We start from the raw sequence: 16,159 nt of genomic DNA, 5'->3' as shown, positions 1-16,159 counted from the left end.
CTATTCAAATACTCACATATTAGCTGCCTGATTCCTGTCTGTTCTGCATTCTGAGATAGTAAAATTAGCTGCTTCCTGGGTAAGTGTGAACACACTACTAACAAATACAGTATGGCTACAAATACAGAAATTCTGAATACCTCTGAAAATATTTACAACATTTACCTATATTTTTCAGAACAAGGCCTGTAGGATCAAATTAAGCAAGCGCAAATTAATGTGTTGGCTTGTTTTGATGGAGTTTCGTGAAGAAAGACCTGGAAAAACTGTGTAACTATATGCATGCTTGCACTTTAAAAGTGGGGAAATCACTGCACTTTCAAAATACTCTCTATTTTTCTGAAACAGAACAACTCCACAAGTTATAATGCTGCTCTAAGTACATAAGATTATTGCCATTGGACTACTAAAAACTAACATAAAGCAGGTACTTAGCATAACTAAGATTTTTTTTTAATGCCAGAACAGCCATTTGATTACTGGGCACAATGAGCTTAAAAACCCAGTGAGTCTATGTATTTAACCTCACAGCAAAACTCCTGCGGTGCCTTTATGCTTTGTACCAATTCACAGCTAAACATGCTTTTTTCCATCCTTTAACCCTAGAACTTACTGTTGAAAAATCCCTTATGAAGAATGATCAAATAACTGGACTGAACAAATTGTTGAAATTAAGCAGTTATCCAAATATATTCACAGAACAAGCTTTTGGCAAGAAACTCCTTCTCAGCTAGCTACTAAGGGAACCTATAGCACTTTTTGCTCATGTCCATTTCAAACTAATGCTGATCTATTAATTACCCATCTAACAGAGGTACAATATAATGGTCTGGAAAAAAAAAAAAGACCAAAGAACCAGGAACTTCTGTCTGGTTCTGAAACTTTATTGCTCTATGCACAGTCTCCCACTGTCCCAGTCTTCCCAGCTATCAGACACGGCCAATGCAAAACTGCACATACACTGCTTTATGTTTGCATTCTGTGAGTTACACTCAATGCCACATCTGAAAACATGTGGAATACTATTCCTAAAGGAAAGCACTACAAAAGTACAAAAAATAGAACATTTCCATCCTTTAATCTTATGCCTTCCATTCTCTATTAGCAATAAACACATAATCAAGGTGATGGCTTCAAGAAGGTATTTTACGAGAGACAAAAATCTAAGCAACAAAAGGGAAAACCTCAGCTAAGAAAGAGTGGCAGTTTTAATTTAAAACAAATGTTGTTATTCATGCATTGTTGTGAGAATGAGTACAACTACCTGCCCTATGGCTTCAATGACTATCCTTAAAATAAATGTATGACCTATCATTTACTCCCAGCCAAACCATGGTGGTGTTAGATCACGCCTTTTAAGATGGTAGGAATACAAAATAAAATATTATTACATTTCATACTGGTATAGAGCTTTTCATCCTAAAGCTATCTCCTATTTTGCAAACTGACCCTAAACAGACCTCTTCAGCAGGGTAGGCCAGAATGGACCAGTTCAGTGAAAGAGAAGATGGAGGAGCAAGCTCCCTCTGCCTGCAGAAATACCTGGCAGTGCAGTGATGAAGTCCCGCTGTAGCATGGGTTTGAGGTATGAGTTTATATGTCCATGCTGGTAGTGACACATCTGGGAGATGAGGTGCTCCACAAACTCCACTTGGTCAGACTCAGACCACTGTTCAAAATACTTGACACAGAGTTCCTTCTCCTTCTCATAGCTTGCAGACAGTTTTCTTTGCTTGGGCACGATCATACTGGAAGTGCCATTGGCAAGTTTTGTCTGTAAACAGGAAGGAGAGAAACAACTCAAATCACACATATGAAAAGCAGCTCAAGCGGTTTTCTAATTTCTTTACGGGGAAGAAAATAGAAGGAAAAAAGCACTCTGATACATGAAGTTGGCTAAGACCACATATCCCATTTGGTGCTGTCAGTCGAAGTGCAGCCAGTATGAGCTGTAACCCTCCAGGACAATGCACGGGCTGCACCCAAGGGATTCTGGCTAGATGGGAAACCTTGAGTGTCAATTTAACATAAACACAATTTTATTTACATTGTGAAGACAGTAAAATGCATTTGGATTTCTAATCTACAATTACCAGTTACTTCAATGCACGAACAGAAGACTGTATTTGTATTCTTTTTTTTCCTGAAGAACAGACTGCTGCTAAAATTCATAGGGAATGCATGAAATGGGTGAGAAAAAAAACAGAGAAAAAGTATTTCTTTTGGGTATAAAATTATACCTTGAGAGCAAAGCCAGCTAAACCCCACCCTGGTATTTGGTACATACTTCTTTCACAGAACAGAAGATTTTCAACTTTCTGAGCACTGTTAATATCTTGTCAGAAGGACTCGGCTCAAAGAAGATTTTCAGGGACAAAACAAAACACTGACATTTCAATTTACTACTCAATAGCAAGATGTAATTTCTGCTTTCTAAACAATTTAACTGGAAGAAAAGTGCACATTTTGCATTGCAAGGGTATCCTTTGTCCAAGTAAGATTAACTGTTTGCTGGGAAATCACTTTTCCCCGTACTCGTCAAACAGTTGCTGAAAATGTGTGATTTTGTCTCTTTCATTGCAGTGGTTTAAGAGCAGACAGCACTATAGTAACAGTCAATATTATTACATGGGTTTTATTTACAAAATACATTTACAGCTTCTCTATTAATTATCAAATAATTAAAACCAAATTACAGATATTAGAATATACAAAACGTATCTGTTCTACGATGGTAATTCCAGTCATAAACCTCACCAGGAGACTTCCAGTAACTTTTAGGGAAAAAACAAGTACCTAAATGTCTCTGCAAGTCTATCTAATGACGTAGAAAGAATGCATGGATTAACTGATTTTACAGAAAATAAAAAACAACAAAAATGCCTGGTTTTCAGCAAGTGCCAAAACAGCAGGTTATTTAGAGACCACAAAATCTAGTTACCAAAACTGTGGTTGGAATGCAGGAATTTCTCATTTCTCAGGGATAAATAATTCCTACATTTGAACAGCCCACAACCCTGACAGCAATCCTTGGCTTGGAATGCCAAAAACCTCATAATTTGAAAATCTACTCAACTAATCACAATGCACATTTCATTTTCTAGAGAAAATCCATCTAAATACTCTTTTCAGCATTTCAGAGGCTGGAAATTTTCCTCTGGTAAAAAAGGCAACAATTAGCTGCAATTTTTAACAAGCAGTTTCTTCTATTTCGGAATTATGGTTTTACTGAAGTTTCTTTGAGAACATAGAACACGGAGATCACACCATCCCTGCTCAATTCTGTAGCTCAATGTATTCAGCTTTACTTTTACCCCTGCTCCTTCCTGTGAATTTCTGTGTGGGTTCAGTAAGATCATGCAAGTCAAGGGCTATGACTGAGCTACACTTTCCTCTAATCATCACATGGACAGCACTGACTGCAAGTCACAGAGACACTACTGGGTAGCAGGAAAGAAAGGCTCTCTTGGGCCAACTTTTTATAGAGAGAAATCTCTAGAGGGACTTCAGCATGAAGCCCTATGTGTGAAAGGCTGAACTTTTCCTAGCAAAGTCCACAGTAGGCAACAGCCTGGCAAAAAATGATTACCAATGGACTACAGTGAACATTGGTCATAAGGGATTCCAGTCATTTTGCTGCAGTGAAGCTGCCTGCAAAACAGACAACCCTGTAAAAATGCTGGATTAAGACAGTGGAGAGATGTATTCTACAAGCTTGATCTCATTTAATTTCTCATTTTGCTTGCTGTGCATCTCACTACAGGCTGTCACTACAAAGCATTTTTTGAAAACCTATACCTCTGCCTTTTAATTTGAGAGACTGTAAAGCCTGACTGATAATGCTGAGCTGGAGTGGAGTAGACAGCTGACATGCAAAGACCACAAAAGGGACAACTTCTTTCACACATTGGCACCATGTTTTGGCCTTTCCTTGCCTCCTGAGCACCCTTTTCCCAGCAGCCTTCAGCTCCCCAGTTTCCTCTAAAACATCACTTTAGGGTACCAAACAGAAGTAAAAACAAGTAATGGCTTATGTGTGCACAGAAGGCTTAGATGGGACAAAATCCGTTCTGCCTGGATCGCAACTGAATACAGGTCTCTTGGGCAGGAATAATGAATAAATTGAAGAGTCCATTGACCAGCACTTGTCACAGCTTTTGAAGTCAAACTCCAGATTTATTTAGTGGTTCTGCTAAGAAAAGCACTATACGTGTTATAGCGTTTATGTTCAAATTAGTGGACAGGGGAACTTTTAGGTTAATGCACCCTTGCCTGCTCTGGTTTCCCATTAAAAGGAGCAAGGACAAGCCCAGCGGTAGCCCCGCCGGTCCTGTGGTCAGGTCCTGTGGTCTATGCAGGCAGGGAACCAGGATAGGGCAAGCCGCGAACACACCAGTTCTGTGGAGCACAGACAGACTCACAGGGCTCCCAAATCACTCCATCGCCGTATGTGCTCACATGCCCCTGAAGACCACCTGCTGCTACAGTTTAGAACAGAATTCCAGAATTTCAATTTGGCAATTCCTGAAAATCCACTGGGGGTTCAGTGAAAAAGGCCCGTTATTAAAAAGCAACAACAAAGCAACAACATCAAGCATCTGTATTATTAAAGCGTTGGGGGGAGGGTGGTTACTATCAGTAAGAGGATCAATTTGGCTTCCTGATCACTCAACCATTCTGATCAACTGCCTCAAGTTCACAACAAACGACCTCAGAACAATAACAGCAACTATTTCCCGGAACACATCACTGTCTATGGCCTCTTCCCTCTCCTAGTACAATAACCAGGCCTCACTTCAAAAAGAAAGAACTGTCCTACATGCTTCCAAAATCCACAAAGAATAAGCACTGGCTGTCCATCACCTGGGAGGAAGTCTGGGTATGACAGAGCAAATGAGCAGCTCAGAACAGATAAAGCTTTTCTGATTCGCTTTTCACAAACCTCTGTGAGGCTTTGTGGTGTCCCAGCTGGCTCTAGGCAAACTGCAAGAACATTAGAGGTGTCCTCCTACCACAGTGTGCCAGAGCTAGTACACTGTGCCAGGAAACCCAGGGGACTGAGTGCCTCAGGTTGGTACTAGCTCAGGGATCTACGTTCTTATGCTCCACTGCAGCCCATAATTACAAGACCATTTCTCCAAATGGCTACATTTAACACAAAGCACATTTGTATGCCCAGTGAAGTAGAAGAGGACTAATATATGAGAGGACTTTAATCTAAATAATGGCTTGGAACTATAGGATGGTGCAATATTTCAACACAGATAAATAAAGCCTGGATAAATCTACTGCTCTACATATAAAACAAAACAGCCACAGTATATCACAGCTGTAACCCATATATGACAACCAAGGTTACTTTTGTTGTTCAGTCCAGGGGACCAAGTAGCCCCCTAAAGCACAGGAAAAAAAACAACAAAGATAAGCACAGTTCTCTGATTCTAGTCCAGGTATAGTATTTCCCCACCCATATGAGCAGTCACAACTATTATATATTCTTAAAAATCAATACCAGGTCCTCTAATCATCGCAGAGGACTTTGTTAAGGCACTTTCCACAGGGTGGATGAATTCAGATCGTATGTTTCTTATGTCTAAGAAGACATCTCTCAAAGTTGAAGGGAAGCTGTGTTCTAGAACAAGGGGTAGCTTAAATGATCTCAGCAAGGTTTGGGACCTTCTGAACCTTCAAGACATCTTCATGTTGGAGCTCTGAAAAGACTGAGAGCTTAGACTACCACTGCAAATTTCTCAGTTTCTCTCTATACAAGAAGAAGGGACTTCCCTTTGATGTTCCAGTACCCACAGGTCATACTGGGCTTATCCCCTCCTTGCTGGACTCACTGGGACTATAGACTCTGACACAGAGAAATGGCTTCTATTGCTTATCTGCAGCGACAGCATTTCACCTCCAGCTTGTATCACCAGTCGTGGTTAAGACTGATCTAGACAGAGCCACCTTAACAGCAATTTTGGATGGGTCTTAGTGAAGGGGAGGAAAAAAGAGGACATAATGTTTAATTATAAGAAATGATTGAAATAGGCACAGACATACCCCGGGTGCCTCTGCACTGCAGCAAGCTCTAAACTTGTTATCGTTAATGGTTTAAATTTCACTGTGCTAATCATTTCAGGACACAAGCCTTTCTTGATAATCTAATGAATTATTCCAACATCCTTCAGCAAAAAAAATCCTCCATGACAGCACTAATTACAAGACGTTTTCCCAGTGCTTATGTAAAATATGACAGAGCAGCAGCTTAGGGAATTGCAGAAAACTGCTTCTAATTTCCACTGAGAAACTGACAAACACCTCTCTTTCATCTCTCCCAGCTCTCAAGTAAGATTTAACTTTCTCATTTAGTTAATTACCGAGTGAGGATCATCATTTTCCCGGATCGGAGCGGCACAGAGCCTTTATCGTGTTAACTTGTGAACTTGATCGATGGCTGCTGCTAAAACTTAATAACTTCACCCCCTGGCAAATTGTAAGATAAATATAATAGGAGAAACTCTGACAGTAAAAACCTGCCAGAAATGAGCACTGTGTTTATGTTTCTTTGCAGGCAGCAAAAAAACAACCGACAGCTTATTACTGGGTGCGTGTTACTTATATTTAAAAGACTCCAGGCAGTTAACTTTCTGCGTACTGTTCAAACTTTACTCACAAGATAAAAGACACTGGGGAAAAAAAAACCAAGAAATGGGATGACAAAGAAAATAACCATGGAAGTGTATGTCCAGAGTGTGTGTGTGTGTGTGTGTGAGACGGGAACTTCACAATGAAAGCAAAGACACACTTGTCTCTATATCCTGCATATTCTTCAAGATTAACCACATTAAAAATACCCACAACAATGAATGCAGAAATGAAACTGGTTTCAGCAGTGGCATGAACTCAGGAATTTTGGAGCATGTTAGCAGCTGTGGGGGAAAAGCAGAAGGATTAAAAAGTACCAGCATGGTAGCAAGATGATTCGGTTCATTCGGTTTGATGTCTGTAACGCTCCTCTCAGCCAAAGAACCTCAGTACAGTTGGCTTTTCTAAAGCTACTTGTGTGGCCATGAAACTGCTTGCTACTCTCCATGAAGAAGTACCACTCAATACCACTCTAATGTAGCAACGGAACAAAGATGGTGAAACGCAGCTGAAAACATGTGCCAGACCTCCATGCTAAAGGGCAGAGCTAGTTATTTCAGAATTCTGCTAAAAGGGTGTTGTTTGCATGGCCTAAAGGCAGTAACAGCATAATGAAGAAGATCCAGGTTCAGTTTCTATGGCTGGCTTCTTCTTTTTTAGGCTTGTAATTACCAAATGTTGCAAAACTGATTCCCAGATTGCCGAGGCTAAGCGAAGAGGAAAGAAGTCCTTTGCAGCTCATTACTGGCAGCTTCCTATTAAAGAACTCCTTTGCTTTTGAGTTTGGGAGGGTGGTGAAGGGGTGTCTCACCATAAAGAGCAGGGTCTCCTGAGTCATCATAGCAACTGAAAGACAAGAGTAGGGTAACCAGCCCCTCACTTTTCTCCTTTGCAGGATGAACCTGCTTTTCTAGCGTTTGACTTGACAGCAAGGCTACAATGCTAGGTCATTAAACAACTCACTCCATTTACTTTTATTTTAAAAGCTCAGTTTAGAATCTACCCATTTCTTTCTGCCTCAATCTCACATAACAGTCTCTGTGAGGTTAACCATGGGCTTAGCACATATATGGACTTACTTGCTCAGTACTGAATTAGTTTCCACGCTGCAAAGCTCACTGAAACATTCTGAAAAACGAACATAACCCAGAAGTAGATGATCATCAATCACATCTGAGAGTCAAACAGAAAGCACCATGAAAGAAACCACAGCATCTTTACTATTTATTTTCAAGAGAAAATCCAAAATACACTCGCACGCTGAAATTAACAGGCCCCTGGATACCCAAGGAACTAGCAGTTTTGCCTGTCTGGGGCTTTTAATTCCTTGTCCACATCTGGTTTCTAATCACACTGCAGAAAAATTTTTATAAGAAAGGATACATCTAAATGAAAGATCACTGGAATTATGCTGGACACCTTCTGAAATCCTGGGGGACCAATAGTTTTCAGAGGTACCATCTAAGAACGTATTGATATGGTGTCAGCCTGGGGGGGCACCTGGCTAAGGATATTACCTCAGACACAAAAGGGAAAAGGCTGTTTTGGTTGAGGGCCAGAGGAAGCTTCATACACCAGAGGAGTAACATGCTGTCTCCAGAGACCGGGGAGGCAAGACTGAGCAATGGGCACTTGCATACTGGCTATACAAAGCACAGCAATAATACCTTGCTGGAGAAGTTGCTCCCCTCCCACACTGCTACACAGTAAACAGCAACAGGGAGAGGAGATTAAAAAACTATTCTTTTAAGCTAATACTTAATGTTTCAGGCAGACTAATAAAGTTTAATTGTCTGGAATCTCGCAGCTCTTACTGTAAACTTTCCTTTGATGTAGGTCTCCCACCTAGATTTTTTAAGCGTTAGCAAAAACCTCCAAAATAAAATTTCTCTGATGCCAGCAGTGGATGTGAACTGGGAGTCCCTCTCCTCCTCCTCCCTTATCTCCAAGTTGTCTTTGCAAATAACAAGCACTGATGGGAAGTCTGCTTGCATCAGCACAGCACTGGCATATGTTACTTTCCCAAACTATGATCCCTGACCAAATGCCTATCTAGACATATGGGAGGGGAGGGCAGACACCATCACTCTTAAAGAGCTAGATTTCACAGGACACGTTTTACTAGTTGTAAAGCGATTGTACACAAATTTCAAAGCAGATCCTCCAGTAACAACAAATCACTTCCAGCAGAAGTCACCAAAGGACATGTTTTCTTCCTCAGCATGGCTACCAGAACTAGAGTCGAACTGCTGGGACCATTACATATTATTACTGTTAATGGAGGGAAAGAATATGCACATTATCACTTGGAGAACCAGTCTACTAAAGTCATCGGATAATGGCCAGTAGCAGCAAAGGGCTCATTTATGGTAGGGAAAGGCACAAGCTATGCTCTAAGCAGCAGTTTCATAGTTTTCTGGAACAGTTGCTTCTGTTTTTAAAACACCCAAGCATGATCTACTGCTTGAGTGAAGTTACTTTTCATGGGTGTTATTATTTTCGTTTTGCTCTAAGTACTCCCTTAACTCAGAGAGAAGAGCAGCCAAGAACAGGTAGATGGGCTCAAGTGATTCAGTGAACAGTGAAGACTACACCGCCAGGAACAACAAACAAACAGAGGGGGAGAATGACCCAAAAGACCTGTTATCTGCCCTCAGTAACACTATTGAGATTTTGAGAACACTGTGGTTCTGTCTATGCAAAGTTTTATCATCAAGAAACATGAACTCTCCAAGACAGTTTACCCAGTATTATTTCCCATGAGTTTCCTCCTTGAAGACTCATACTGCAACCAACAACAAAGAGGGCACAAGAGCACCAAACTACCCGGCAAAGGCGAAGTGAGCAATTCAGGACTGGAAGTCATGGATGTAATATGCTGGATATCATGTATCATTTCCCAGCTACAGGAGTATTACGTATTTCCAAGTGTATGAGAGAGATGCAACAAACCAAAAAGCAGCAGCGTTCTGAAGAACTGCAAGATTCACATATGTGGCTTGTTCCCACTGCAAACACACTCATCTGCCAGCAGAGTCGGCTACATGAGCACTCCCTAACCTACTTCAGTCAAAATAAGCTTGTTAGCAAAGACCTGCTATTTAAACTGTCTACGCTAAAACACCTCATCTTAACTGAAAGCAGGTTTGCAGTTTTGCTGACAGATCCTGGAGGGCAGCAACCTGCAGCAGCCAGACAAAGGATGAGTGGTATTCTTTTCCACAGTACAGCTAGATCTAGAAGAGGACATCTCATCAGTTCACACTGGCTGTTAGCAGCCACCACAGAGGCAGCTCTAAGAGGAAAAGTCCATGAAATACTCTAGCACAGTGCCAGGTCAAAGATGCTAAGTAGGCTGCAGCCAAAATCTTGACAGATTTTGCCTTGTAGCTTCCTATAACCCCTACGAGATCATTCCATAGCTCTCACTCATTAAGAAACATCGTCTTCTCACGATGAATTGTCCTGGAACCTTGAAGTTGAACATTATGTTGCTGACAAACTGGACTGACTCCCATGGATGACTACTAAGATTTCTAGGGAAGCTGGATGTGTTTGGCCTGGAGAAGACTGGGGCTATCCACCAGCCCTCCACTACCTAAAGGGAGGTTACAGAGAATAGTGAGACAGAGTCTTTTCAGAAGTGTGTAATGACAGGAAGATGGGAAACAGGCACAAGCTATAGCAAGCAAAATCCTAGACATTAAGAGGGAGATTTTCAAAATATAAGTGGGTGAGATACCAAGCAAGTTGAGCTGGTTGTGAAGGTAATCCTCCTCTGAATAGGCAAGTTGGATTGAAGAGCTCCAGAGGTCCATCCTAACTTAAAGTTTTCTATGTCTTTATATTTAAGATTGCGTTGGTCCATTCTTTCATTTGTACCTGGCAAGAAATTCAGGACCTGAGAAGCAGACTCCAAAATACAATCTAAGGACATTCTCTAACAAATTCTGTATCTTCAGAAATTTCATTAAGTTGGGTTAGGCCAAACGCTGTTGATAGGTGAAGTACATAACAAAAGAAAGGCAAGAAATAGCACCCTCTGCAACAAGTGACCAGCTCTGACCATAACAGAGCTTCAGGAAGGCATATTCAGTTTCACAGCTGAGCAGACTTTGTCCCTATCAGTTGATACTCAAATTGCACAATTCAGAAGCCCAAGTCACAGACCATCACACCAGCGATTCCTCCTTGGCTCAGTGCTTAGCTGCCAATAATATTTCCTTTGTTTTGAGGGAAAATCACCTCAAACTAAAGGAGGGAACATTCTAGTACCCCACTCCCTATAGCAGACTCAAAGTGGAACTGTTTTAGTATAACATCCAAGCAATATAAATGCCCCAGGAAATCGTGCCAGAACTGGACTGCCAGCTTCACTTGGTTCTTCAATATATTGTATTTTCCACTTAATGGTCTGTCACTCAAAGGTATGATTCTACTCTTCCATTTAATGAGATTAATAAACAATGAAAATAGTATCAATCTACCTGCATTTCTCTTTGTACAAATACAGGCTAACTTCTTTTCATTCCACTTCTCAGAGTTACTTTCCTGTCATTATCAAGAATGAAATTGGTATGAAGCATATCATGTGAGAAATTTTCCATCCTCATGCACTGATGCATCCTATTGTAAATTTATCTAAGAATCACTAACCCTTTATTTAACTTCTACTGTAAAAGCTGGCTAAACATCTAAGAACCAATTGCATGTTGAGTAAAGCAGCTTTTCCTTCCAACAGTTTTAGATATATATATTCTCTTTTAAATATCATTAGGTCTTCTCTTGTGAGAATTGTCCTCCTTTGTGAAAGGAAGAGAATATCAGACTTTACCATTGCATGCTATTTGTGAAACACCTCTGTGACACCTCTGACTCATTTCCTGTATTTTCAGTCAGCTCACAATAGCCTGTATTAAGTCTAGTATTAGTATACCCATCTTCTCATCTAGGAAGAGCAATTTGGGATCATGCCTGGAAAAAACTTACGCAACTTTCTGATACAAAATAAAATTAAACATCAAGAGAATTCAATGTTTCCTACCACAGACCAAACTATCATATGCACCATTCATAGCCTGCTCCTTTGATTGAGGGATTAGAGCTCCCTCTAGCACTCTCGAAACAGAAGAGCTATAGATGCTAAGCTGTGACTATCTGGCCTTATCCAAAGCAGTCTTGGGTAAGGCTGTCCATCATTTTGATTTGATTTAGTTTTTGCTGCAATATGAACAATTAAGAACACATCCACTTGTTTATCTGAAATTCAGGAGAAACAAGTGTCAGGAGAAATTCCCTCTAAAACTGACTAAAAATACTCAGATTGCTATCATTAACTGACCTCTACTTTAAAATGTAATTTAGAACCAGCTGAAGGATTATCAGCTCAGTCACGTGCACGGTGTGAAATATAGCAAGAAATTAAAGGAAAAAAGTTTTGAAAAATTTCAATTTTTACAGCATAAAAAACCCCAGAAGTGTGGCTACCTCACCCTCCCTTGCAGCTGACAAACAGCCCAATGAGCCGCCAGGTCGCCTGCAGTTGTGGATTATGTGTTTCTATTTCAGCATTAAATATTGAGTAACGCTGCTTAAGTAAAACTCAAAAGGTGTAACTCTGCTGAGTTCTGCACAACACTGAAGACAAAGAAACGTCTCATGACAGAGGGAGTGTCAGCTCATTTCAATCATATGTTATTAATTCTTGATAAACTGAAAGTATAGGCAACTCACTCCATTTCACAAGTCTATCAGTTAAATAGATGTATCCTAACACTCTTCACACAGAGACAAAGCACAGCTTAATGAATGTCTTCCTAGGCCTCTGAAGGAAAGGTGCTTGGTGAGGGCAGTGACACTACAAGTGCGAACTTCCCCTCAAACACCCGCACAAAATGAATTTGTCACTTACAAGCTAAACAGAACAGACCTGTTAGAAAAGGCACAGCCTCGACTTCATCAATTAGAAAAAAATGCAGCTGTACTAATCCTTTCAGCAGCCTTCAAAAGCAAAATCAAAAGTCGAGTGTGCTAACACAAAGCTCACCTCGCGTATTCCCAAACTAAGGCATCACATCAGGTACCACTCTGAAAATCAATATAAATGTGGAAACAACTCCTACACCCCTGAAGGCAAGTGCCCCAGGGAGGGTGCGCTTCAGTTAAGTTCCTTCACTCATCACAGCAATTTCAATATGCAACCACCAGGGGACTTCTGAACATTGCTTGGGTTTAGAAGTTTGCAATTTTAATATTAGTACGTGTCAGAGAGGAGGAAATACAATAGGATGTGTTAGGCTATCCGCAGCTACGTTTTCACGTCTCTGACAAGTCCAGGAAGAAAGACTAGAAGTAACTAGACCCGAGTAGATGACAGAAGCACCTGACCAAACCGTCCCGGCATCGCCCGCTGGTGCCCCTCAGTCAACAGCTGTCCTTGCCATTCTGGGCCGAACTCTGTACACAGTCCTGCGGCTGCACCCAAATCCCGGCATACAGACCTTCCCTCCCACGGTACACATGGCATCCAAGGCTGTTCCTTTTATCCCTTAAGAGGGCTTGGAGAAAAGTGCTCGCAATGACCTCTCTCCCCACACCTCTCACATGTGGCAAGAGAGGATTACAGTCCAGTATCTGACCTGACCACTGGGAATGAAAGGACATGTGATGTGAAAGCGAGAACTCTGCAGCTGCAGATCTGTTAGCAAGGCTGGCAGACCTTCAGGCTGACCCTGCAGTCCACCTATTCATCCCTGCACCTCCACATAGTTGTGGCTTGGATCCAAGTCAGAGACAGGTAAGAGAGAGGTTGAGCTGACCAAACTGCAGTAAAACACTGCATCAGCAGCACTTTCCTACACACACATGACCAAGTACTGAAACTTTCGAGATCTCCGATCACTTCTGTATATTAAAAGCAATATATCTCCCATCTTCATTTAGGAAACAGTTTGCAGCCGTCGTTTTTGTGCCTTTGTTACTTCCAGGCTGCGTAACTTGGTGCTATCTTAGGAGATAAAGGGAGGAAGCAGCCAGTGCCAAATGTAGCCCTTTTCATGGAAACGTATTACATACTCAAAGTGTTGGCTTCATTCGTGGGTGCAGTGGGAGTCACTGAACTGTAAAGTAGACATTCTGTGTATGTAAAACTTGGAAGAAGCAGGTACCAAGCAGTGGTACTAACCAGGAATAATAAATCCAATATTGACCCTGCACTGAGCCAAAGGTTGGACCTTGTGAGGTCTCTTTTAACCTAAAGTGACTCTGTTTCTAAACTCATAGTTAAAGCTCATCGACACTTCCCAGGTGTTTGGAGAGAAAAGCAATTTAGATTTTGACTGAAGCCAAGTTATAGTTGTCTGATGCTGATGTATTTCATTTACCATAAGCAAAACCTGGTGGGTTTTTTTGTTTGTTTGCTTTGTGTTTGTTTTTTAAAGATAATGAATTATTTTTTTTTTTTAAGGCTTTCCAACTTTGGGCTTCACAAGCTTTTGCTATCACATCATTCATCCTTTGTAGCAACCAAATAGCAGGTTTTTCAAGAGTACTACAGATACACCTGCTATCTGACTTCACATGCAGTATTCAAGAGCCCTTTTGGGACACCAAATTTGACTTTCAATTCCATCCCTCCAACTATTTATATTTTTTCCTAGCCCTGTTTATTTTGTTACGATGTCTGTGTTCTCCAAGAACTGCACTTGATTCTCTCCACAAATGATTAAATTCCAAACTTATCGTCACTTATGACATGAACCAGTTTCAAAACTCTCATCTCAAACAACACATTAATTGACTGTGATGCCTGATCATCTACAACCTTCTCTCAAAATACTCCCGTTACCCACCTCAGAACTGCTCAGGATTACAAATTATGATGCGGAACAGGGCTGGCAGATCTAAATTAACACAGCAGGTGAACGACCTGATTCAACTCTGTAGGACACACAATTGTGTAAAATCCAGTGACTTGAAAGAAAACAACACAACTGTAATTGGCATTAATTAAGCAACATTTTTATTACCTACAATCAAAGACTTATAAGGAAGGTCTATTTGTCAGAAAGAGGGCTTTCTTTGTTGAGAAATTAGAAGTCTTACGTAATTAACAAAGTAATTTTTTGTAGTATAGCTGTTAAGTATTTTTCACTTTTATTTTCTTCTAAATGAAAGTCTAAGCACAAAAGCTATTGCTTAAACTGGCAGAAGTGTGGTCAAAAAAACCGACACTGGAATGTTTTACTCATCATGTATTTTAACTGAATTCTCAGTTTGTGGTCACTGTTACAAGGGTTTCATTTTGTGTTGTGAAGCAACAAGAGGATCTCAGATCTTATGGCTATGAGAAGACAGTTAAATCTGAACTTGCACACACAATTAGGACAGAACTATCAAATCTCACAAATTCAGGGCATCATGAAGGCAAGTTTGCCTGCTGGACACAGGACCCAAACAACCTGGCTACATATAGCGCCCTTCTCATTCCCTAAATTACTCTGTAAGATGAGCAGGTAAGGACTACTTAGCCTGTCAAGATCCACTGCTGTGGTAAAATAAGTAATTGCAGCTACCTTGAAAACTATTTTCACATCTGTGAGAGCAACCACCCAGTTGTTCATTTTTAATTTTCCTCAACAATAAGTGCCAGCAATGTATACAGTGACTATTGCTGTCTGTCTCCAAGCTGCAGCCTCAACTAAGCTGCCAGTCACATACAACAAGCGACTGCCTACCTTGTTGCAGTTATCTTAGATGTGAGCTTCCCCAGGCAGACTAATTCAGATCTATTTTTGCAAATTACAGATTGTGTTAAATATACATGAAGGAGAGCATGGAACAGTTTTCTTTACTGCACAACATGAGTTATTTCCCATTCCAGGTTCCCTCCAAGAAAACTCTTAAATTTTAAAATCTGCCAATTAGTGGCAGTGACTACTGGTAAAACCTAATCCAGTCAAGCAGTAGTATTTGCGGAGTACTGCAAAGGGCAGGACAATGTTCCAAGAGAACAAAGGGACCAGGATCCCTGAAAAAAACAAGGAGCATGCAGTCATTTGCCCAAGATTCCTCTTCCTTTCACAAGAAACATAGGTTGAGTCATTGCCTTAATATGACAGTTAAACTATAAGCTTCACATCAGCCAGAAGAATCAGATTGTTACATGGACTGTTAATAGCTGCAGCACAGTTTAGGGCGATCATTTGAAATTTCTGTGTAGGAAAGAGCAATCAGAAAAGGAAACATAAATAAATTCCTCCTAGAAAACAAATTCCTTGACTACAAATGCTCAAACATGTTCAGTTTCTCTTCCCTCATTTCTTAAATTAAGCCACTTTGCAAGGACCATTCACTTTATCCTAATAAAATCAAGAGGATAAGACTGCTCTCTAAAAATATATAGGGATAAACACCAAAAAGGGATGAGGAACTATTTAAGCAAAAGGAAGAATCAAGCTGGAGAGCCAATGGCACAATCTCTCAGTGAATAAGCTAGCTTGGAAATTCAGAGAGGATTTTC

At 40.7% G+C, this 16,159-nt stretch overlaps 1 protein-coding gene across 12 annotated transcripts in view; it reads right to left on the bottom strand.

Moving 5' to 3' along the window:
* BTRC (beta-transducin repeat containing E3 ubiquitin protein ligase) overlaps positions 1–16,159 on the bottom strand; it is a 116,964-nt gene that overhangs the window by 21,546 nt on the left and 79,259 nt on the right. For all 12 annotated transcript variants that reach the window (XM_061458917.1, XM_061458921.1, XM_061458922.1 and 9 more), the window contains one exon: positions 1,543–1,774. In XM_061458917.1, coding sequence (XP_061314901.1) covers positions 1,543–1,774 — 232 coding nt within the window. The remainder of the gene's footprint in view (positions 1–1,542; positions 1,775–16,159) is intronic.

Source organism: Pezoporus flaviventris, unplaced genomic scaffold (genome assembly GCF_033815535.1).
Source record: "Pezoporus flaviventris isolate CSIRO_AGI_PZ_B2104156 unplaced genomic scaffold, CSIRO_AGI_Pfla_v1 ptg000029l, whole genome shotgun sequence".
Classification (NCBI taxonomy): Eukaryota; Metazoa; Chordata; class Aves; order Psittaciformes; family Psittacidae; genus Pezoporus; species Pezoporus flaviventris.
The sequence above is the reverse complement of the archived record's forward strand: the minus strand, read 5'-3'. Positions and strand labels throughout refer to the sequence as shown.